Consider the following 25,928-nt stretch of genomic DNA (forward strand, 5'->3'; position numbering starts at 1 on the left):
TCAAATCAAATTGTATTTGTCACATACACATGGTTAGCAGATGTTAATGTGAGTGTGCTAACCAACGAGTAATCTAACCTAACTATTTCACAACAGCTACCTTATACACACAAGTGTAAAGGGATGGAGAATATGTACATAAAGATATATGAATGAGTGATGGTACAGAACGGCATAGGCAAGATGCAGTAATGGTATAGAGTACAGTATATACATATGAGATGAGTAATGTAGGGTATGTAAACATTATATTAAGTGGCACTGTTTAAAGTGGCTAGTGATACATTTTTTACATGTACTTAATGTTAGTGGTGGCTGTTTAACAGTCTGATGGCCTTGAGATAGAAGCTGTTTTTCCTGACACCACACTCAGAGGGCCCTCACCTCCTCCCTGTAGGCCGTCTCGTCGTTGTTGTTAATCAAGCCTACCAGTGTAGTGTCGTCTGCAAACTTAATGATTGAGTCGGAGGCGTGCATGGCCACGCAGTCGTGGGTGAACAGGAAGTACAGGAGAGGGCTCAGAAAGCACCCTTGTGGGGCCCCAGTGTTGAGGATCAGTGGGGTGGAGATGGTGTTACCTACCCTCACCACCTGGGGACGGCCCGCCAGGAAGTCCAGTACCCAGTTGCACAGGGCGGGGTCGATAGCAACCATCAATTATCACATCACATATGAAATACACTACAGCTGTTGGTCTGCAGTTAGAGGATATTATCTAATATACTTGGAGTAGGCTAGCTAGTAGCTGAAACACATATGCACCATACTGTAGTAATGGCCTTAGCAACCACTCCTGTAACTAGGGAGGAAATAGCAGTGTCCCATTTTAACTGCTGCACTCCAGTAACGGTGCCAGTAATAATGTATGTATACACCAGTAAGGTTCCAGTAATAATGTATTCATACACCAGTAAGGTTCCAGTAATAATGTATTCATACACCAGTAAGGTTCCAGTAATAATGTATTCATACACCAGTAATGTGCCAGTAATAATGTATTCATACACCAGTAAGGTTCCAGTAATAATGTATTCATACACCAGTAAGGTTCCAGTAATAATGTATTCATACACCAGTAAGGTTCCAGTAATAATGTATTCATACACCAGTAATGTTCCAGTAATAATGTATTCATACACCAGTAATGTGCCAGTAATAATGTATTCATACACCAGTAAGGTTCCAGTAATAATGTATTCATACACCAGTAATGTGCAGTATTCATACACCAGTAAGGTGCCATACACCAGTAATAATGTATTCATACACCAGTAATGTGCCAGTAATAATGTATTCATACACCAGTAATGTACCAGTAATAATTTATTCATACGCCAGTAAGCAGTAATGGTGCCAGTAATAATGTATTCATACGCCAGTAAGGTTCCAGTAATAATGTATTCATATGCCAGTAAGCCTGCTCACCCGACTGAGAGGAGGCATGTGAGGCAATCACAACAAGTCATTATACGGACTGATTGCCCTAGCTGAACACGGACTGAACAAGGGCTGAACAAGGAGTGAACAAGGGCTGAACAAGGGCTGAACACGGGCTGAACAAGGGCTGAACATGGGCTGAACAAGGGCTGAACAAGGGCTGAACACGGGCTGAACAAGGGCTGAACAAGGGCTGAACATGGGCTGAACACGGACTGAACAAGGGCTGAACAAGGAGTGAACAAGGGCTGAACAAGGGCTGAACACGGGCTGAACAAGGGCTGAACACGGGCTGAACAAGGGCTGAACAAGGGCTGAACACGGGCTGAACAAGGGCTGAACAAGGGCTGAACACGGGCTGAACAAGGGCTGAACACGGGCTGAACAAGGGCTGAACAAGGGCTGAACAAGGGCTGAACACGGGCTGAACACGGGCTGAACACGGGCTGAACAAGGAGTGAACAAGGGCTGAACAAGAGCTGAACACGGGCTGAACACGGACTGAACATGTCATGTTTTGTCTTATATTGTCTTGTCATTATGCTTTCCCTTCTGTTCGTTTCCCCCTGCTGGTCTTATTAGGTTCGTTCCCTTTTTCTCTCTCCCTCCCTCTCTCTCCTCTCTCTATCGTTCCGTTCCTGCTCCCAGCTGTTCCTATTCTCCTACTCAATCATCTAGTCTTTTCACACCTGTTCCCTATCTTGTCCTCTGATTAGAGTCCCTATTTCTCCCCTTGTTTTCCGTTTCTGTCCTGTCGGATCCTTGTATTATGTTCGCCGTGCTGTGTCTTTGTCTCGCCCTGTCGTGTCTTGTTTCCTTCAGATGCTGCGTGTGAGCAGGTGTCTGAGTCTGCTACGGTCGGTGCCTTCCCGAGGCAACCTACAGTTAATGGTCGAGTCTCCAGTCTGTCCTCGTCACTACGAGTGGAATTAAGTTTTTTATGTTTTGTTTTCTGCTCTGATTGTCCAGGAGTATTGCCTATTTCCTTTACTGGAATAAAGACTCTGTTTTCGCCAAGTCGCTTTTGGGTCCTCATTCACCTGCATAACAGAAGGATCCGACCAAGAATGGACCCAGCGACTATGGATTCTCTCTACTCTACTCTCGAGTTCCAGGGAGCGATGCTCGGCAGACACGAGCAGGAATTGTCTGCTGCTCGGCATGCCGTTGAGACCCTGGCCGCTCAGGTCTCCGACCTCTCAGGACAGTATCAGAGTCTTCGTCTCGTGCCACCAGCTACATCCGGGTCTTCCGAGCCTCCGGAACCTAGGGTTAATAACCCACCATGTTATTCTGGGCAGCCCACTGAGTGCCGCTCCTTTCTCACCCAGTGTGATATAGTGTTCTCTCTCCAACCCAACACATACTCAAGAGAGAGAGCTCGGATTGCCTACGTCATATCACTCCTTACTGGTCGGGCTCGGCTGTGGGGCACAGCTATCTGGGAGGCAAGCGCTAAGTGTACTAACGATTATCTGAACTTTAAAGAGGAGATGATTAGGGTTTTTGATCGTTCAGTTTTTGGGAAAGAAGCTTCCTGGTCCCTGTCTTCCCTATGTCAAGGTAATCGATCCATAACGGATTACTCTATAGAGTTTCGCACTCTTGGTGCCTCCAGTAACTGGAACGAGCAGGCGTTGCTCGCTCGTTTTCTGGAGGGACTCCACGCTAAGGTTAAGGATGAGATTCTCTCTCGGGAGGTTCCATCCAGCGTGGATTCTTTGATTGAACTCGCTATTCGCATTGAACGACGGGTAGATCTTCGTCACCGAGCTCATAGAAGAGAGCTCGCGTTAACTGTGTCTCCCCTCTCTCCGACACTACCATCTTTCCCCACTGACTCTGGTGTTGAGCCCATGCAGCTGGGGGGTATTCGCATTTCGACTAAGGAGAGGGAACGGAGAATCACCAACCGCCTCTGTCTCTATTGCGGTTCCGCTGGTCATTTTGTCATTTCATGTCCAGTTAAAGGCCAGAGCTCATCAGTAAGCGGAGGGCGACTGATAAGCGCTACTAGACGGTCCTCTCCGTCAAGTACCTGTACTACCTTACCGGTCCATCTACGCTGGACCGGATCGGCAGCTTCCTGCAGTGCATTAATAGACTCTGGGGCGGAGGGCTGTTTTATGGACGAAGCCTGGGCTCGGGAACATGACATTCCTCTCAGACAGTTAGGGGAGCCCACGGTCATGTTCGCCTTGGATGGTAGTCCTCTCCCCAGTATATTATGTGAAACAATACCTTTAACCCTCACTGTATCTGGTAACCATAGTGAGACCATTTCTTTTTTGATTTTTTGTTCACCTTTTACACCTGTTGTTTTGGGTCATCCCTGGCTAGTGTGTCATAATCCTTCTTTGATTGGTCTAGTAATTCTATCCTTTCCTGGAACGTTTCTTGTCATGTGAAGTGTTTAATGTCTGATATTCCTCCTGTTTCTTCTGCTCCCTCTTCACAGGAGGAACCTGGTGATTTGACAGGAGTGCCGGAGGAATATCATGGTCTGCGCACGGTCTTCAGTCGGTCCAGAACCAACTCCCTTCCTCCTCACCGGTCGTATGATTGTTGTTCTGATCTCCTCAAGAAGCGTTTTGCATCCGCTCCTATCCTTGTTGCACCTGACGTCACTAAACAGTTTATTGTCGAGGTTGACGCGTCGGGGGTGGGCGTGGGAGCCATTCTGTCCCAGCGCTCCGATACTGACGATGGGGTCCACCCTTGCGCGTATTTTTCTCATCGCCTGTCACCGTCGGAACGTAACTATGATGTGGCTAACCGCGAACTGCTCGCCATCCGTTTAGCCCTAGGCAAATGGCGACAGTGGTTGGAGGGGGCGACCGTTCCTTTTGTCGTTTGGACTGTCTGGGGAATTGAGAGACAGGTTAAGCAAGCACTCACTCACACTCCGTCGCCGCGCGCTTGTCCTAGTAACCTTCTTTTCGTTCCTGTCTCTACTCGTCTGGCTGTTCTTCAGTGGGCGCACTCTGCCAAGTTAGCCGGCCACCCCGGCGTGCGGGGTACGCTTGCTTCTATTCGCCAGCGGTTTTGGTGGCCTACTCAGGAGCGTGACACGCGCCGTTTCGTGGCTGCGTGTTCGGACTGCGCGCAGAATAAGTCTGGTAACTTTTTTTCTGCTTCTGCTCCTGGTCTTGCTGGGTCTCAGTCTGTTCCCTGCCTCCGCATCTCTCCTGGTCTTGTTCCTGCCCTTGCTGTGTCTCAGTCTGTCCCTAGTTGTTACTCTCCTGGCCTGTTTGGTCCTGTTTGCTCTAAAGCTTTCAGTTCTCTACCCGTGTCTCATTTTTTTTTTTTTTTAGAGTAGTACCCTAGTTTCCCTTTTTATCGTTTTCCGTTACGGTCCTGAGGAGAGGAGTTGGGTTCTTTCTCGGGACGTGCTGGACCGTTTGTGATCTATGATTTCCTCCGTTGCCGCCAGTGTTCCTCCTCGAGTGCGCCAGGAGGCGCTCGGTGAGTGGGGGGGTACTGTCATGTTTTGTCTTATATTGTCTTGTCATTATGCTTTCCCTTCTGTTCGTTTCCCCCTGCTGGTCTTATTAGGTTCATTCCCTTTTTCTCTCTCCCTCCCTCTCTCTCCTCTCTCTATCGTTCCGTTCCTGCTCCCAGCTGTTCCTATTCTCCTACTCAATCATCTAGTCTTTTCACACCTGTTCCCTATCTTGTCCTCTGATTAGAGTCCCTATTTCTCCCCTTGTTTTCCGTTTCTGTCCTGTCGGATCCTTGTATTATGTTCGCCGTGCTGTGTCTTTGTCTCGCCCTGTCGTGTCTTGTTTCCCTCAGATGCTGCGTGTGAGCAGGTGTCTGAGTCTGCTACGGTCGGTGCCTTCCCGAGGCAACCTACAGTTAATGGTCGAGTCTCCAGTCTGTCCTCGTCACTACGAGTGGAATTAAGTTTTTTATTTTTTGTTTTCTGCTCTGATTGTCCAGGAGTATTGCCTATTTCCTTTACTGGAATAAAGACTCTGTTTTCGCCAAGTCGCTTTTGGGTCCTCATTCACCTGCATAACAGAACAAGGGCTGAACAAGGGCTGAACACGGGCTGAACACGGACTGAACAAGGGCTGAACACGGGAAAGCAAAGGGGAGAAAAGGTCAAATTTTCATAGGATCACTTGTGTGATTCCTGTCATTTTTAGATTCAATTTAGATTAATTTTCTTTTTCCTTTTACGTTAGCAGTGAGTAATTGGCATGGCCCACTTACTGAGCATGCTGTGCTCTCCATAGACCCCCCTGCTAGGTGAAAAGATTCACACACACACACACGCACACACACACACCGACACACACACACACAGAGGAGTATACAGTACACAAGTACACACACACTTTATCTCTAAATACAAAGAAAGAAATGGTCGTTAACATGGACCAAAACTGATCTCTACTCAAATATGGTGGTATATTAGGGTGACAATGACAGATGTGCACTATTCTGAAAGACGTGAACACAACACAAAGAAGTTGCAGAATCAATACACATAAACCGAAGGGGCTGTAATTTGTCCCCTATTCCCTATATACACTTAATCACTATTTAAGGATTAGGGTGCACAACCTCAACTGATCCCAACACAACAAACCCTCCCCTTCCTCTCCTTCTCAATCCCCCAGACAACTGTCTAAAACACAAACGTTCACTCCAACATCCACAACATAGATCCCTTTCCTGCAATCAAAATACCTTGCGTTGATCATATTTTTCATAATTTCATAATTAATAAACCAAATATGCCGAAAATCCGGTGTCCAACGGTTTTGTTTTTATTTGTTTTAACCCTGTGTGTGCGGTGTATACTTTTGTTTCAAAGTAGATGTATTTAATGCCACCAAGAAACACTCGGTGTGACCCTGATTTAGCCCACTGCAATAAAAAGGTTAAGAGAGACTGATTGGACTGACGGTTGAGCACGTCTAGCATCTCATGGGTCAACATCCACACACATCCATGCATACACATCCATCCATACACATCCATCCACATCCATCCATACACATCCATCCATCCACATCCATCCATACACATCCATCCATCCATCCACATCCATCCATCCACATCCATCCATCCACATCCATGCATACACATCCATCCATACACATCCATCCATCCACATCCATCCATACACATCCATCCATCCACATCCATCCATCCACATCCATCCATCCACATCCATCCATCCACATCCATCCATACACATCCATCCATCCACATCCATCCATACACATCCATCCATACACATCCATCCATACACATCCATCCATACACATCCATCCATACACATCCATCCATCCACATCCATGCATACACATCCATGCATACACATCCATCCATCCACATTTTCATGAAAGACGGATCAGACTTTCAGTGAATGTGACAAATCTTCCACTATTCCCCAAACTGCCATGTACTCCAGGGACTTTTGGGCCAGATTTTTGGGGCCAAAATACTCCTAATAGCAGGTTCTGTATTGAGGGCACTTTTTGGAAAGTGACACCCTATATCAGTGTATCCTAAAGTTGGTAACATGGTTCAAATAATAGATTGGGAATTATCATGTCATTATGGACCCCCATAAAAAATTCCATGATTTCAGCTTTGGGCACCCGCAAGAGACGTTGGGGGCCCTCATGAGTCAATGTATAATTCAAATTAAGTTTGGTGACTGACCTGGGCTGGCGCTGGGGGATCTGTCTGGTTGTCTCCTCCCCCAGGCGCCCCAGGGAGGGCGAACGTGAACGGGGAGGGCGGGGAGCCCCCTTCCCCATGGTCCTGACTGTTCCATTGGGGCTGGGCATCTGCTGCTGCTGGGACCGACGGGGGGAGAGGCTATGAAGGGGAGAGTGGCACGGCGAGGGCAGGGGTGACTGGTTGTTCACGTTCAGGTTGTTGTCGCTGTTGGAGCGTAGGAGCATAGACCGTGGAGCAGCTAGTGTACTCCGTGAGGCCTGCTGGCGCCGGGTGGGTTGGGCCGGCGCCTCCTTGAAAGGCACTGAAGGGAGGGACGGAGAGAGAGGGGGGGATTAGAACAGGTTTCAACACGGAGAAATATTACATCATTTGTAATTTCATCATTTCATCATTGTTCCTCCAAAATAAACTGGTTGAATAACAGAATAAGTGGTATTTCGATCTCTCTCGCTCTCTCTCCTGCACACGGACCTGCACACGGACCACCCCCCCCCCCCTCCCCACACACACACCTCTTATTTGGGTTCAATAGAAAACCAAAGGTAGTCTCTAACCTTAAGGTATTAATAAGCATAATTGAGCCTTAGTGGAGATGCAATGAGAGCTCCTAACTAGCTGGTCTCACAGGCTCAGAGCAGGCTGCCTGGCTGCCTGGCGGAGGAGGAGAGAACTTCTATTCAACTCAAGCTATAATAAGAGCCTTGGTGGAATTCCCCTGCGTTTGATGCAGTGCTCGGCTCACACAGCTGAAGCATGATTAATGATGATGTTTATTTCTACGCTGCCTACTAAATACCAGGGAGGAATAAGAGGCTTGTATACAGCAATATAGGGTTTAACCCAGAGATGATTGGCCACTGTGTGAGAGAGATGACACTGCTTTGGAAAAGAAAACAACCGTACTGTCATAGGAGAAGGTTCTATAAAAAGGCCTCTCAAGAATACCTCTTTCCAAAAGGCCTGAGTATGTGTGTAAGACTCTCAAAAGCACAATTTAAAGCAATAACCCCTCAAAACTGTGACTGTACCTATGGAATGCATCATAATATAGAGTAGGTCCATGCTGCATTGAGAGGAGAGGTCACATGTCCAACCCCCAATGGCAGGTCCCACCCCCTCTCCACCTGACTCGCCCACTAATGCTGATATCTGGATGGCCTATCATCAACAGCATAGCCATAGCCAATTAAAGATTGGTGATATGTATGGATCTACATCAGAGGTTTTCAACCTTTTCTTGCCCAGGGACCCCCTCTTTGGCAAACCAGCGACCCAGGGACCCCCTCTTTGGCAAACCAGCGACCCAGGGACCCCCTCTTTGGCAAACCAGCGACCCAGGGACCCCCTCTTTGGCAAACCAGCGACCCAGGGACCCCCTCTTTGGCAAACCAGCGACCCAGGGACCCCCATCAAATGTTAGCGAAAAAACGTGTCTTATCATCAGGTGAATGATAATGGCAAGGAGAAGTAATCAACATTTTAAAATGAATAGATTTAGTAAATAGTATTTCATTATTTTGACAGCCAAATTGCTAGAAAAGTAACTACAAACACATTTTTGCTAAGAGCAGCTGTTTAGTTGGTTAAACAAAGGTTAGCTATCTGTTGGCAAAAAATTATCCAAGTCAAGTCAAGAAAGCTCACCAGCAGCCAGCAGCACTTGCCGCACTGGTCAACTATTGACTGGTAGCCTATTGACTGGTAGCCTATTGACTGGTAGACTTTTGACTGGTAGATTATTGACTGGTAGATTATTGACTGGTAGACTATTGACTGGTAGACTATTGACCGGTAGCCTTTGACTGGTAGACTATTGACTGGTAGACTATTTACTGGTAGACTATTGACTGGTAGATTATTGACTGGTAGACTATTGACTGGTAGCCTTTGACTGGTAGCCTTTGACTGGTAGACTATTGACTGGTAGCCTTTGACTGGTAGATTATTGACTGGTAGACTATTGACTGGTAGCCTTTGACTGGTAGACTATTGACTGGTAGTCTATTGACTGGTAGATTATTGACTGGTAGACTTTGACTGGTAGATTATTGACTGGTAGATTATTGACTGGTAGACTATTGACTGGTAGACTATTGACTGGTAGCCTTTGACTGGTAGACTATTGACTGGTAGATTATTGACTGGTAGCCTATTGAATGGTAGACTTTTGACTTTTGACTGTTAGACTATAGACTGGTAACCTTTGACTTGTAGCCTTTTGACTGGTAGACTATTGACTGGTAGACTATTGACTGGTAACCTTTGACTGGTAGATTATTGACTTGTAGCCTATTGACTGGTAACCTTTGAATGGTAGACTATTGACTGGTAGCCTTTTGACTGGTAGCCTTTTGACTGGTAGCTTTTGACTGGTAACCTATTGATTGGTAGCCTATTGCCTGGTAGACTCATTACTGGGAGACTATACTGTGGGCTATACTCGGCCTTGTCTCAGGATGGTGGTTGAAGATATACCTCCAGTGGTGTGGGGTCTGTGCTTTGGCAAAGTGGGTGGGGTTATATCCTGCCTATTTGGCCCTGTCCGGGGGTATCATCGGATGAGGCCACAGTGTCTCCTGACCCCTCCTGTCTCAGCCTCCAGTTTTTATGCTGCAGTAGTTTATGTGTCCGGGGGCTAGGGTCAGTCTGTTATATCTGGAGTACTTCTCCTGTCTTATTCGGTGTCCTGTGTGAACTTAAGTATGCTCTCTCTAATTCTCTCTTTCTCTCTCTCTCTCTCTCTCTCTCTCTCTCTCTCTCTCTCTCTCTCTTTCCCTCTCTCGGAGGACCAGAGCCCTAGGACCATGCCTTAGGACTACCTGGCATGATGACTCCTTGCTGTCCCCAGTCCACCTGGCCGTGCTGCTGCTCTAGTTTCAACTGTTCTGCCTGTGGCTATGGAACCCTGACCTGTTCACCGGATGTGCTACCTGTCCCAGACCTGCTGCTTTCAACTCTCTAGAGACAGCAGGAGCGGTAGATATACTCTTAATGATCGGCTATGAAAAGCCAACTGACATTTACTCCTGAGGTGCTGACTTGCTGCACCCTCGACAACTATTGCGATTATTATTATTTGACCATGCTGGTCATTTCTGAACATTTGAACAACTTGAACATGTTCTGTTATAATCTCCACCCGGCACAGCCAGAAGAGGACACCCCTCATAGCCTGGTTCCTCTCTAGGTTTATAATCTCCACCCGGCACAGCCAGAAGAGGACACCACTCATAGCCTGGTTCCTCTCTAGGTTTATAATCTCCACCCAGCACAGCCAGAAGAGGACACCCCTCATAGCCTGGTTCCTCTCTAGGTTTATAATCTCCACCCAGCACAGCCAGAAGAGGACACCCCTCATAGCCTGGTTCCTCTCTAGGATTCTTCCTAGGTTTTTGCCTTTCTAGGGAGTTTTTCCTAGCCACCGTGCTTCGGCACCTGCATTGCTTGCTGATCGTGGTCCTTCTGTAGCTCAGTTGGTAGAGCATGGCGCTTGTAACGCCAGGGTAGTGGGTTCAATTCCCGGGACCACCCATACGTAGAATGTATGCACACATGACTGTAAGTTTCTTTGGATAAAAGTGTCTGCTAAATTGCATACATACATTATACATGATTGGGGTTTTAGGCTGGGTTTCTGTACAGCACTTTAAGATATCAGCTGATGTAAGAAGGGGTTTATAAATAAATTTGATTTGATTTGACTGGTAGTCTACTGACTGGTAGATTATTGACTGATAGTCTACTGACTGGTAGACTATTGACTGGTAGATTATTGACTAGTAGACTATTTACTGGTAGATTATTGACTGGTAGACTATTGACTGGTAGATTATTGACTGGTAGACTACTGACTGGTAGATTATTGACTGGTAGACTATTGACTGGTAGATTATTGACTGGTAGACTACTGACTGACACTCTCATATGTTATCTGGTATACAGTACAGTACAGTACAGTACAGTACAGTACAGTACAGTACAGTAGGCTCTACTCTCATTTGTTATCTGTTATACAGTACAGCACAGTACAGTACAGTAGGCTCTACTCTCATATGTTCTATGATATACAGTACAGTACAGTAGGCGTTACTCTCATATGTTCTATGATATACAGTACAGTACAGTACAGTACAGTCCAGTACAGTACAGTACAGTACAGTAGGCTCTACTCTCATATGTTCTATGATATACAGTACAGTACAGTAGGCGCTACTCTCATATGTTCTATGATATACAGTACAGTACAGTACAGTACAGTACAGTACAGTACAGTACAGTACAGTACAGTACAGTACAGTACAGTACAGTACAGTAGGCTCTACTCTCATATGTTATCTGTTATACAGTACAGCACAGTACAGTACAGTAGGCTCTACTCTCATATGTTCTATGATATACAGTACAGTACAGTAGGCGCTACTCTCATATGTTCTATGATATACAGTACAGTACAGTACAGTACAGTACAGGCTCTACTCTGATATTTTCTTTGGTATACACATATCAACAATGTGGGCCAAAATAGTTAACATTCTCTTGAGATTTTTTGAAGTGGTTATGAAAGCAGACATCAGTATTTATATAAAACAAAAGGAGTTTTACAGTAACTAATATGGATTCAATAATTTACTTTTTAGTTCATTAGCAGTTGTTATTAAACCAATAACAACAAGCTCATAACCTGTAAGAATCAACAACACTATGATATCAGTGATTAACCTAAAGGCATAAACAATAGAATCCACTCTCAGTTTCTATATGCCACACAAAGTATCAGTAACCACTCAAAACACTGGAAGCCTTCAAAACCCATTAAAAAAACCTATAGCTCAAGTATCACTGCTTACCTTCTTTCTTCAAGGCATTCAGAAAAGACTTCATTTTCCCCCTTTTCCTTATTGCTTAATTGTTCATGGGAAACGTGGAGATATAAATAAATAGAAAAAGAGCGAATATGAAATGTATCCGAGTTTTGTAGTGGGAAAAAGCAGCAGCAAGTCAGTCCAGTGGTAAAGCGCGTGACAATGGATGGGAAAGAGATTGGCTGGGAAGGCAGGCAGGCAGAGGGGCAGGGAGGGAGGGAAGGAAGGAGACAGGCAGGTAGGCAGAGGGACAGGAGGGATGGAGGGAAGGAGGGAGACAGGCAGGCAGGGAGGGAAGGAAGGAGGGAGACAGGCAGGCAGGGAGACAGGCAGGCAGAGGGACAGGAGGGAGGGACGGAAGGAAGGAGACAGGCAGGGAGGGAAGGAGGGAGACAGGCAGGTAGGCAGAGGGACAGGAGGAATGGAGGGAAGGAGGGAGACAGGCAGGCAGGGAGGGAAGGAAGGAGGGAGACAGGCAGGGAGGCAGGCAGGCAGAGGGACAGGAGGGAGGGAAGGAAGGAAGGAGACAGGCAGGGAGGGAAGGAAGGAAGGAAGGAGACAGGCAGGCATGCAGGGAGACAGGCAGGGAGGGAGGGAGACACAGACAGGCAGCCAGGCAGGCAGGGAAACAGATAGATAGACATGCAGTGAGACAGATAGATAGATAGATAGGCAGGGAGACAGTGAGATAGACAGGCAACCCGGGAGACAGACAGGCAGTCAGGGAGAGGCTGGCAGGGAGTCAGGCAGGCAGGCTGGAAGACATTCAGGGAGAAAGGCAGGCAGAGAAACAGGCAGGGAGAGAGGGGGGCAGGCAGGCAGGGAGAAAGGCAGGAAGGCAGGGGAAAAGGCAGGCAGGGAGAGAGGGGGGCAGGCAGGCAGGGAGAAAGGCAGGAAGGCAGGGGAAAAGGCAGGCAGGGAGACAGGTAGGCAGGGTGACAAGCAGGAAGACAGGAAGGCAGGGTGAAATGCAGGGAGACAGGCAGGAAGGCAGGGGAAAAGGTAGGCAGGGAGACAGGGGGGAAAGGCAGGCAGGTAGACAAGCAGGAATACAGGAAGGCAGGGTGAAATGCAGGGAGACAGGCAGGGAGGCAGGGGGAAAGGCAGGGAGACAAGCAGGAAGACAGGAAGGCAGGGTGAAATGCAGGGAGACAGGCAGGGAGGCACGGGGGAAAGGCAGGCAGGGAGACAGGTAGGCAGGGTGACAAGCAGGAAGACAGGAAGGCAGGGTGAAATGCAGGGAGACAGGCAGGGAGACAGGGGGGAAAGGCAGGCAGTGAGCAGGCAGGGAGAGGGAGATTGGCATCCAGGGAGGCAGGCAGGGAGAGGGAGAGGGATTGGCATCCAGGGAGGCAGGGGGAAAGGCAGGCAGTGAGCAGGCAGGGAGAGGGAGATTGGCATCCAGGGAGGCAGGGGGGAAAGGCAGGCAGTGAGCAGGCAGGGAGAGGGAGATTGGCATCCAGGGAGGCAGGGGGGAAAGGCAGGCAGTGAGCAGCAGGAGGGAGATTGGCATCCAGAGAGGGAGGCATCCAGGGAGGCAGGGGGAAAGGCAGGCAGTGAGCATTGGCATCCAGGGAGGCAGGGGGAAAGGCAGGCAGTGAGCAGGCAGGGAGAGGGAGATTGGCATCCAGGGAGGCAGGGGGAAAGGCAGGCAGTGAGCAGGCAGGGAGAGGGAGATTGGCATCCAGGGAGGCAGGGGGAAAGGCAGGCAGTGAGCAGGCAGGGAGAGGGAGATTGGCATCCAGGGAGGCAGGGGGAAAGGCAGGCAGTGAGCAGGCAGGGAGAGGGAGATTGGCATCCAGGGAGGCAGGGGGAAAGGCAGGCAGTGAGCAGGCAGGGAGAGGGAGATTGGCATCCAGGGAGGCAGGGGGAAAGGCAGGCAGTGAGCAGGCAGGGAGAGGGAGATTGGCATCCAGGGAGGCAGGGGGAAAGGCAGGCAGTGAGCAGGCAGGGAGAGGGAGATTGGCATCCAGGGAGGCAGGGGGAAAGGCAGGCAGTGAGCAGGCAGGGAGAGGGAGATTGGCATCCAGGGAGGCAAAGGCAGGCAGGAGCAGGCAGGGAGAGGAGATTGGCATCCAGGAGGCAGGGGGAAAGGCAGTGCAGACACGACTGAAACAGAGTTTATTCAGCAGCTGTCTGTAGAGGGGAATGGAGAAGCGGCCACAGACTGGCAGGCGCAGGCCGAAACAGAGACACCTGACACGCAGATCTGGATGGGCAGGGACAGGGCGACACAATCACAGCAGTGAGCAGCAGGAACGGAACGATAGAGAGAAGAGAGAGCTAGAGAGGAGAGAGGGAGGGAGAGAGAGGGATAGAAAGAGGGAAAGAACCTAATAAGACCAGCAGAGGGAAACGAATAGAATGGGGAGCACAGGCAGGGAGAGGGAGATTGGCATCCAGGGAGGCAGGGGGAAAGGCAGGCAGTGAGCAGGCAGGGAGAGGGAGATTGGCATCCAGGGAGGCAGGGGGGAAAGGCAGGCAGTGAGCAGGCAGGGAGAGGGAGATTGGCATCCAGGGAGGCAGGGGGGAAAGGCAGGCAGTGAGCAGGCAGGGAGAGGGAGATTGGCATCCAGGGAGGCAGGGGGGAAAGGCAGGCAGTGAGCAGGCAGGGAGAGGGAGATTGGCATCCAGGGAGGCAGGGGGGAAAGGCAGGCAGTGAGCAGGCAGGGAGAGGGAGATTGGCATCCAGGGAGAAAGGTGGGGAAAAAGGCAGACAGGGAGACAGGCAGGGAGACATATATATACAGTATATATATGTCTACCTCTTTCTCTCTCTCTCTCTCTCTCTCTCTCTCTCTCTCTCTCTCCTCTCTCTCTCTATGTCTCCCTCTATATATATCTCTTGCACACAAACACTCTAACAGACAGTCAGATGCACTGAAGAAAAATAAACTCCCTAGATATAGCGTTGCTTCACCCAGGTTCAACATTCCAGAGACAAGCAGCACATGATCTCAGCAAGAATGTGTCAATTATTATAATCATTATGGATGGGGATAATTCAACTAAACCACAGCCATTTGATTACTATCATTAACACTGATTTTAATATAAACCAGATTGCTAAAACACTGTATTATCTAAAACTACTTCAATAATAATCCAAATGAATGATATTGCCATAGATGACAGGGCAGAACACATTCTCAATACGTGGCTGTCAAACACATGGTGGAGAGAGGTGTCGCTTGCAATCACATAACACCCAAATTAAACATGCATAAATCAATGTTCAGTGGAAACAGGTTCAGCGAGAGATTGGATTTTAACCCGTGCTTTCACAGGAACAGCTGTATCGAAAACAAACCCTTTGTGTTGCTAGGCAACCTTAGCGAGGAAGTCTAAATTCGTTATTAGCAAGTTGCTTGTTGGTTGTGAAATTATGTGGGCGATTCCACGGCAGCATAGGCCGAAAATATTTCTGGTATCTCAGATTGTTCTGGCAATTCTCATAGTAACTTCATTGGGAGGAAAGATGTTTGACAAGCTTTTTACATTTCTATCGCAAACCATTTTCAAAAAAAAGCATGATGAAAGTTTGAGATATTCATATTTATATTTATTTATTCATATTTAAATTCATATTCATATTATGTTGAATAAATGAATGTGAAAATGTGTATTTCAGAATCTAGATATACTCCATATTTGAGAAAATACTATAAGGCATATAATGACACCATGATGTTGTCTGTATCATGTACGTTCACAGCTCATAGGGTCTTACAGGAGACATGTTCAGGTCTTAGATGGGCCTAAAATGGCCACTTTCCTGATGATAAAAAATATATATACATTGTAAAAATACAAGTGTGTCAAACATTCTGTTCAGTTTCTATGTGAGAATTACCAGAACAATGTGAGATACCAAAGATATTTTTTGGGCTATAGTGGCATGGAATGGCCCATGCGTAGTGTTTTTACCAAGCATTTGTAACCAAGCACGTACAGAACAACACATCCCAAATCCTATTGGAATGTGATGAGAATTAAAACATGTTGTGATATTATGAAATGCTATTCCCTCTTGGGAATAACTTTCGGACTTTAATTGGGAAAACAACATATTTAATTCATATTGAATTGGCATTTGGAAGTACTCCTTCCATCAACATTACCTTAATTGCTCAGAATTAATCTCAAATCATTGGTGTGGTCATTAGTAGTCTAAATATACAAGAACTAGTCCACTGAAAGCAATATGATAATGACCCTATACTAGATCCTGTGTAATGTACTGTCTATGATGAATTACAAAGCGTCATGACTTCAAACCAGCCTAACATCTAACATCTAAATGATTGTAGGCTGCAGGGGGAACTGTGGATGGGGGGAATCTCCACGGACCACCTCTTCTCCTCTCTGGCACACAGATTGTTAGATAGCAACCTGACAAGCACCAACCTCCGCTTTCCTCTCCAAGGAATAGCTTTAACATTTTAAACCTGAACCTCCTCGTTATAACACCAGCCACTCAATCAATCAAACACAACGAAAAGAAAGAGCAGCTTGTGGTAGATCAATCTCAAATAGGTAGAATAGTGATGAACCATCTTGTTTGAGCACCACAAACCCTGAGTGATGGATCCATAAAGATAGAATGATAGAACAACACTGCTGTCACCACATTGATCAGTGATGCAGTAGATTATACAACAGTGATAATGGATCACAGGACAACGGATGCTGAAGAAACAGCACTGATGAGTCTACATTTTCAGTAACAATCATGAAAAAAACAACCACCAATGTATATATCTACACCATATAAAGAGGCTACCTCCCTACCCATGGGTCTTCCATTGAGGAACCGACCAGATCTGAGATCCCGAAAGCCAAATATCACATGGATCTGGGAACCATGGCAACCACGACTGGATTTATATGGGACAGGGATTTACATAGTTGACTGTAGAACAAGGCAGATGCTGTAGGTTTATGTGTCATGACTGCAGCCATGACGCTGAACTATATATTACAAATTCTGTAACAATCTTAGAAAAAAAGGGTTCCCAAAGGGTCCTTCGGCTGTCTCCACGGGAGAATCCTTTATGGTTCCAGGTAGACCCGTTTCGGGTTCCATGTAGAAGCCTCTGTGGAAAGGGTTCTACATTGAACCCAAAAGGGTTCTACCTGGAACCAAAAAGGGTTCTTCAAAGGTTTCCCCTTTAGGGACATCCGAAGAACCCTTTTAGGTTCTAGATAGTACCTTTTTTTCTAAGCGTGTATAATCCAATGTAATGAGGTTAGCTGTCACAAAGACCTTCACTCTCAGACTGAAGCTAATCAGCCCGACTATGACTCAAGGGGCAAATGCAAAAAGACAATTAAATAATTAAATAATTGGTGTGCAGCACCCTTTCTATTTACAGCAGAATGTGGTCACAAAACATGAAGAAAGAAGTGATGACAGAGGACTGAGAAAAGGGACTGTTGGGGGTTGTAAATGCATGACAAAGGAGTTATGTCTCAGTGTCTATTTGGAGAGGAAGAGACAGAAATCCTCTGACACTTGTACGGTAAGATTGCAAGATTGTAAGACTGCTGGCACTAGCAATAAGTTGACTGTATGCCAAAAGGAGAGTTCATAATGTCACAGTCTTGGACCCTTGGCCTAAGGACACAGGAAAAAAAGGATTCCATCAGATACAAAGTGGCATCTATAGAAAGATGACAGAGAAGATTGTAATCCGCATCCCATGCACCTTAGAGCCTACTGTAATGTACAGTCATGGACAAAAGTTTTGAGAATGACACAAATATTAATTTTCACAAAGTCTGCAGCCTCAGTTTGTATGATGGCAATTTGCATATACTCCAGAATGTTATGAAGAGGGATCAGATGAATTGCAATGAATTGCAAAGTCCTTCTTTGCCATGCAAATGAACTGAATCCCCCCCAAAAAATTCCACTGCATTTCAGCCCTGCCACAAAAGGACCAGCTGACATCATGTCAGTGATTCTCTCATTAACACAGGTGTGAGTGTTGATGAGGACAAGGTTGGAGATCACTCTGTCATGCTGATTGAGTTCGAATAACAGACTGGAAGCTTCAAAAGGAGGGTGGTGCTTGGAATCAATGTTCTTCCTCTGTCAACAATGTTCACCTGCAAGGAAACACGTGCCGTCATCATTGCTTTGCACAATAAGGGCTTCACAGGCAAGGATATTGCTGCCAGTAAGATTGCACCTAAATCAACCATTTATCAGATCATCAAGAACTTCAAGGAGAGAGGTTCAATTTTTGTGAAGAAGGCTTCAGGGCACCCAAGAAAGTCCAGCAAGCGCCAGGACCATCTCCTAAAGTTGATTCAGCTGTGGGATCGGGACACCACCAGTACAGAGTTTGCTCAGGAATGGCAGCAGGCAGGTGTGAGTGCATCTGCACACACAGTGAGAAGAAGACTTTTGGAGGATGGCCTGGTGTCAAGAAGGGCAGCAAAGAAGCCACTTCTCTCCAGGAAAAATATCAGGGACAGACTGATATTCTACAAAAGTTACAGGGATTGGACTGCTGAGGACTGGGGTAAAGTCATTGTCTCTGATGAATCCCCTTTCCGATTGTTTGGGGCATCCAGAAAAAAGCTTGTCCATCGAAGACAAGGTGAGTGCTACCATCAGTCCTGTGTCATGCCAACAGTAAACAGCATCCTGAGACCATTCATGTGTGGGGTTGCTTCTCAGCCAAGGGAGTGGGCTCACTCACAATTTTGCCTAAGAACACAGCCATGAATAAAGAATGGTACCAACACATCCTCTGAGAGCATCTTCTCCCAACCATCCAGGAACAGTTTGGTGATGAACAATGCCTTTTCCAGCTTGATGGAGCACCTTGCCATAAGGCAAAAGTGATAACTAAGTGGCTCGGGGAACAAACATTGATATTTTGGGTCAATGGCCAGGAAACTCCTCAGACCGTAATCCCATTGAGAAATTCTCAAGAGGCAGGTGGACAAACAAAAACCCACAAATTCTGACAAACTTCAAGCATTGATTATGCAAGAATGGGCTGCCATCAGTCAGGATGTGGCCCAGAAGTTAATTGACAGCATGCCAGGGCGGATTTCAGAGGTCTTGAAAAAGAAGGGTCAACACTGCAAATATTGACTTTTTGCATCAACTCTAATTGTCATTAAAAGCCTTTGACACTTGTGAAATGCTTGTAATTATACTTCAGTATTCCATAGTAACATCTGACAAAAATATCTAAAGACACTTTTTTATTTTTATTTTATTTTTTATTTCACCTTTATTTAACCAGGTAGGCTAGTTGAGAACAAGTTCTCATTTGTAACTGCGACCTGGCCAAGATAAAGCATAGCAGTGTGAACAGACAACACAGAGTTACACATGGAGTAATCAATTAACAAGTCAATAACACAGTAGAAAAAAGAAAAAAAAGGGGAGTCTATATACATTGAGGAGGTAGGCGAATAATTACAATTTAGCAGATTAACACTGGAGTGATAAATGATCAGATGATCATGTACAGGTAGAGATATTGGTGTGCAAAAGAGCAGAAAAGTAAATAAATAAAAACAGTATGGGGATGAGGTAGGTGAAAATGGGTGGGCTATTTACCAATAGACTATGTACAGCTGCAGCGATCGGTTTGCTGCTCAGCTGATGTTTGAAGTTGGTGAGGGAGATAAAAGTCTCCAACTTCAGCGATTTTTGCAATTCGTTCCAGTCACAGGCAGCAGAGTACTGGAACGAAAGGCGGCCAAATGAGGTGTTGGCTTTAGGGATGATCAGTGAGATACACCTGCTGGAGCGCGTGCTACGGATGGGTGTTGCCATCTTGACCAGTGAGATAAGGCGGAGCTTTACCTAGCATGGACTTGTAGATGACCTGGAGCCAGTGGGTCTGGCGACGAATATGTAGCGAGGGCCAGCCGACTAGAGCATACAAGTCGCAGTGGTGGGTGGTATAAGGTGCTTTAGTGACAAAACGGATGGCACTGTGATAAACTGCATCCAGTTTGCTGAGTAGAGTGTTGGAAGCAATTTTGTAGATGACATCGTCAAAGTCAAGGATCGGTAGGATAGTCAGTTTTACTAGGGTAAGTTTGACGGCGTGAGTGAAGGAGGCTTTGTTGCGGAATAGAAAGCCGACTCTTGATTTGATTTTCGATTGGAGATGTTTGATATGAGTCTGGAAGGAGAGTTTACAGTCTAGCCAGACACCTAGGTACTTATAGCTGTCCACATATTCAAGGTCGGAACCATCCAGGGTGGTGATGCTGGTCAGGCGTGCGGGTGCAGGCAGCGAACGGTTGAAAAGCATGCATTTGGTTTTACTAGCGTTTAAGAGCAGTTGGAGGCCACGGAAGGAGTGTTGTATGGCATTGAAGCTCGTTTGGAGGTTAGATTGCACAGTGTCCAAGGACGGGCCGGAAGTATATAGAATGGTGTCGTCTGCGTAGAGGTGGATCAGGGAATCGCCCGCAGCAAGTGCAACATCATTGATATATACAGAGAAAAGAGTCGGCCCGAGAATTGAACCCTGTGGCACCCCCATAGAGACTGCCAGAGGACCGGACAGCATGCCCTCCGATTTGACACACTGAACTCTGTCTGCAAAGTAATTGGTGAACCAGGCAAACTTTGTGGAAATTAATATTTGTGTCATTCTCAAAACTTTTGGCCACGACTGTACTGTACTGTACTGTACTGTACTGTACTGTACTGTACTGTACTGTACTGTACTGTACTGTACTGTACTGTACTGTACTGTACTGTACTGTACATCAGATAACATATGAGAGTAGAGCCTACTGTACTGCACTGTATACCAGAGAACATATGAGAGTAGAGCCTACTGTACTGTGCTGTACTGTACTGTATACCAGAGAACATATGAGAGTAGAGCCTACTGTACTGTGCTGTACTGTACTGTATACCAGAGAACATATGAGAGTGACAGAGAACAATGCAGCAGACAGACAGATGACAAAACACAGCTGATCAATCCATGTGTGTGTGTGTGTGTGTGTGTGTGTGTGTGTGTGTGTGTGTGTGTGTGTGTGTGTGTGTGTGTGTGTGTGTGTGTGTGTGTGTGTGTGTGTGTGTGTGTGTGTGTGCGTGCATGACGTACGTGTGTGTGTGTGCGTGTGTGTGTGTGTGTGTGCATGACGTGCGTGTGTGTGTGTGTGTCCATGACGTGCGTGTGTGTGTCCATGACGTGTGTGTGTGTGTGTGTGTGTGTGTGTGTGTGTGTGTGTGTGTGTGTGTGTGTGTGTGTGTGTGTGTGTGTGTGTGTGTGTGTGTGTGTGTGTGTGTGTGTGTGTGCATGACGTGTGTGTGTGTGTGTGTGTGTGTGTGTGTGTGTGTGTGTGTGTGTGTGTGTGTGTGTGTGTGTGTGTGTGTGTGTGTGTGTGTGTGTGTGTGTGTGTGTGTGTGTGTGTGTGTGTGTGTGTGTGTGTTCTCATCCCAGTCCCACTATGTAGGCCAGCTCCATTGTGAACTGTGGCTAAGTGTGGATTGGAGCAGAACAGACTGTCTTTAGATGAGAGAGAAGGCACAGAGCAGGTCCATCCACCGGGAAACACAATAGCCCATTCAGAGTGGAAGCGCTTTGGTCTACAACGTGCATCATTCATAAAGCAAGTGAATTGCACATGACTTAACTCACATTCAATACAACACATTTGCCAGCAACCCTTTCCTAGCCTAGTAACCTGCTATGCTCAATGGTTTACCTGTCTTACCATTTCCTATAATGCAATAGTTTTTTTCTGGTAAATAATCACAGTTTATACTACACAGAAACAAAGAAACGTTGAGTTCAGAAACTTACCGATATCAGTCTCTTTATGGTTCTTGATTAATTCTGCCAATTCAAAGTTTCCTGCGATGATGGCCACCTGGAACAGAATGGTAGATTTATAGTGAGGTATTTATAATAGTCACATTTGTAAATCAATCAAAATGGCTTTTAAAATCTGACCTACTTCAATGGTGGATATGGTATTCATTATAGGGGCCAGCAGGGTATCCTAGTGGTTAGCCTAGTGGTTAGAGCAGTGGACTAGTAACCGGAAGGTTGCAAGTTCAAACCCCTGAGCTGACAAGGTACAAATCTGTCGTTCTGCCCCTGAACAGGCAGTTAACCCATTGTTCCTAGGCCAGCATTGAAAGTAAGAATTTGTTTTTAACTGACTTGCCTGGTAAAATAAATAATAAATAAAATAGCAAATTCCTGACTACCAGCTCTGATGGCCACAACATGTGGTGGCTCAGTTAAATTTGTCAGAAAAATAACTTAATTCTCATTGTAAAATGACTCACTTTCATGAAATGCAACTTTAAATCCTTATAGGTACTAATAATAACACAATAAACAGAAGCCTGGTAAAGGTTGTGGTGTAGTGGGTGGAGGGCTGCAGAGCCGCAGCCACAGTCAACACATATCCAGCCAGTAAACCCTGCCAACTGATTCTACCTTTAGACACTTTTACATAAGACAGTCAGTGCGGAGTCATATACTGTATATAGAGAGTTTGGCCAATGTGGTTTCTGTCTGAACGTTCCGATAGCGCCACTTCCTCCTCCATAGCCATTGCTAAGTGATAATTGAAGCTTCCATGTTGTGCTGTTTATTTCTGATCTTTTTTCTTTTTTTTACTTATGAAGTGAAAGAAGATTTACAATTTGTTGACATCACAAAACTGTAAAGACTTACACGTTATTCCAAATTATAATTAATAAAAACTTCTGTAATATTCCTCTGTTTTTCTTGTTTACAGCAGGTCATTTCAGAGGGAACTGTCAGAGGCACTCTTGTATTGTTACATCGCTCTGTTAACATGGTGTCCGTTTTAAAATCTGACCGAAACGCTCTCTATATACGGGTCTGGGTCAGTGGAATAGGGTTAGTGATGGTTAGGCAATGTGTGTCATGCAGGTGAAAGAGGACCCAAAAGCGACTTAACAGAAACAGAGTTTATTCAAGTCCAAACAGGGAATAACAGAAATCCTCTAGTCTGTAGAGGGGAATAACAGGAGAAGCGGCCACAGACTGCAGGTCGCTTCGGGTAGGCGCAGGCCGTAGTTGACAGAGACACCTGCTCACACGCAGCATCTGATGAAGGCAAAAAACACGACAGGACAGGGCGATACACAATCACAGCACGGTGAATTCTAAACAAGGAACCGACAGGACAGGAACGGAACACAAAGGAATAAATAGGGACTCCAATCAGGGGAAAGGATCGGGAACAGGTGTGGGAAGACTAAATGATGATTAGGGGAATAGGAACAGCTGGGAGCAGGAACGGAACGATAGAGAGAAGAGAGAGCGAGAGAGTGAGAGAGGGAGGGGGAGAGAGAGGGATAGAAAGAGGGAAAGAACCTAATAAGACCAGCAGAGGGAAACGAATAGAATGGGGAGCACAGGGACAAGACATGATAATAAATGACAAACATGACAGTACCCCCCCACTCACCGAGCGCCTCCTGGCGCACTCGAGGAGGAATCCTGGCGGCAACGGAGGAAATCATCGATGAGTGAACGGTCCAGCACGTCCCGAGACGGAACCCAACTCCTCTCCTCAGGACCGTAACCCTCCCAATCCACTAAGTATTGGTGACCCCGTCCCCGAGAACGCATGTCCATGATCTTATGTACCTTGTAAATAGGTGCGCTCGACAAGGACGGGAGGGGGAGGGAAGACGAACGGGGGTGCGAAGAAAGGGCTTAACACAGGAGACATGGAAGACAGGATGGACGCGACGAAGATGTCGCGGAAGAAGCAGTCGCACAGCGACAGGATTGACGACCTGGGAGACACGGAACGGACCAATGAACCGCGGAGTCAACTTACGAGAAGCTGTCGTAAGAGGAAGGTTGCGAGTGGAAAGCCACACTCTCTGGCCGCAACAATACCTTGGACTCTTAATCCTGCGTTTATTGGCGGCTCTCACAGTCTTCCCCGCAGACAAAGGCAGACCGGTAATGAAGTCTAAGGCGATGTGAGACCATGGTCGAGAAGGAATGGGGAGCGGACTGAGACGACCGGCAGGAGGAGAGTTACCCGACTTAGTCTGCACGCAGTCCGAACAAGCAGCCACGAAACGGCGCGTGTCACGCTCCTGAGTCGGCCACCAAAAGCGCTGGCGAATAGACGCAAGAGTGCCTCGAACACCGGGATGACCAGCTAACTTGGCAGAGTGAGCCCACTGAAGAACAGCCAGACGAGTGGAAACAGGAACGAAAAGGAGGTTACTAGGACAAGCGCGCGGCGACGCAGTGTGCGTGAGTGCTTGCTTAACCTGTCTTTCAATTCCCCAGACTGTTAACCCGACAACACGCCCATAAGGAAGAATCCCCTCGGGATCAGTAGAAGCCACAGAAGAACTAAACAGACGGGATAAGGCATCAGGCTTGGTGTTCTTGCTACCCGGACGGTAAGAAATCACAAACTCGAAACGAGCGAAAAACAACGCCCAACGAGCTTGACGGGCATTAAGTCGTTTGGCAGAACGGATGTACTCAAGGTTCTTATGGTCTGTCCAAACGACAAAAGGAACGGTCGCCCCCTCCAACCACTGTCGCCATTCGCCTAGGGCTAAGCGGATGGCGAGCAGTTCACGGTTACCCACATCATAGTTGCGCTCAGATGGCGACAGGCGATGAGAAAAATAAGCGCAAGGATGAACCTTATCGTCAGACTGGAAGCGCTGGGATAGAATGGCTCCCACGCCTACCTCTGAAGCGTCAACCTCGACAATGAATTGTCTAGTGACGTCAGGAGTAACGAGGATAGGAGCGGACGTAAAACGTTCTTTTAGAAGATCAAAAGCTCCCTGGGCGGAACCGGACCACTTAAAACACGTCTTGACAGAAGTAAGAGCTGTGAGAGGGGCAGCAACTTGACCGAAATTACGAATGAAACGCCGATAGAAATTAGCGAAACCTAAAAAGCGCTGCAACTCGACACGTGACCTTGGAACGGGCCAATCACTGACAGCTTGGACCTTAGCGGAATCCATCTGAATGCCTTCAGCGGAAATAACGGAACCGAGAAAAGTAACGGAGGAGACATGAAAAGAGCACTTCTCAGCCTTTACGTAGAGACAATTCTCTAAAAGGCGCTGTAGAACACGTCGAACGTGCTGAACATGAATCTCGAGTGACGGAGAAAAAATCAGGATATCGTCAAGATAGACAAAAACAAAGATGTTCAGCATGTCTCTCAGAACATCATTAACTAATGCCTGAAAAACAGCTGGCGCATTGGCGAGACCGAACGGCAGAACCCGGTACTCAAAATGCCCTAACGGAGTGTTAAACGCCGTTTTCCACTCGTCCCCCTCTCTGATGCGCACGAGATGGTAAGCGTTACGAAGGTCCAACTTAGTAAAGCACCTGGCTCCCTGCAGAATCTCGAAGGCTGATGACATAAGGGGAAGCGGATAACGATTCTTAACCGTTATGTCATTCAGCCCTCGATAATCCACGCAGGGGCGCAGAGTACCGTCCTTCTTCTTAACAAAAAGAACCCCGCCCCGGCCGGAGAAGAAGAAGGCACTATGGTACCGGCGTCAAGAGACACAGACAAATAATCCTCGAGAGCCTTACGTTCGAGAGCCGACAGAGAGTATAGTCTACCTCGAGGAGGAGTGGTCCCCGGAAGGAGATCAATACTACAATCATACGACCGGTGAGGAGGAAGGGAGTTGGCTCGGGACCGACTGAAGACCGTGCGCAGATCATGATATTCCTCCGGCACTCCTGTCAAATCGCCAGGTTCCTCCTGAGAAGTAGGGACAGAAGAAACGGGAGGGATGGCAGACATTAAACACTTCACATGACAAGAAACGTTCCAGGATAGGATAGAATTACTAGACCAATTAATAGAAGGATTATGACATACTAGCCAGGGATGACCCAAAACAACAGGAGTAAACGGTGAACGGAA

At 46.9% G+C, this 25,928-nt stretch overlaps 1 protein-coding gene across 1 annotated transcript in view; it reads right to left on the bottom strand.

Moving 5' to 3' along the window:
• The window catches only part of LOC124033248 (SH3 and multiple ankyrin repeat domains protein 2-like), a 209,048-nt gene that overhangs the window by 123,906 nt on the left and 59,214 nt on the right, over positions 1 to 25,928 (bottom strand). Inside the window, exons 9-10 of the mRNA XM_046345236.1 lie at positions 21,806 to 21,872; positions 7,120 to 7,441 (exon numbers count right to left, since the gene is read on the bottom strand). Coding sequence (XP_046201192.1) covers positions 7,120 to 7,441; positions 21,806 to 21,872 — 389 coding nt within the window. The remainder of the gene's footprint in view (positions 1 to 7,119; positions 7,442 to 21,805; positions 21,873 to 25,928) is intronic.

This window comes from Oncorhynchus gorbuscha, linkage group LG01 (genome assembly GCF_021184085.1).
Source record: "Oncorhynchus gorbuscha isolate QuinsamMale2020 ecotype Even-year linkage group LG01, OgorEven_v1.0, whole genome shotgun sequence".
In the NCBI taxonomy this organism is placed as follows: domain Eukaryota; kingdom Metazoa; phylum Chordata; class Actinopteri; order Salmoniformes; family Salmonidae; genus Oncorhynchus; species Oncorhynchus gorbuscha.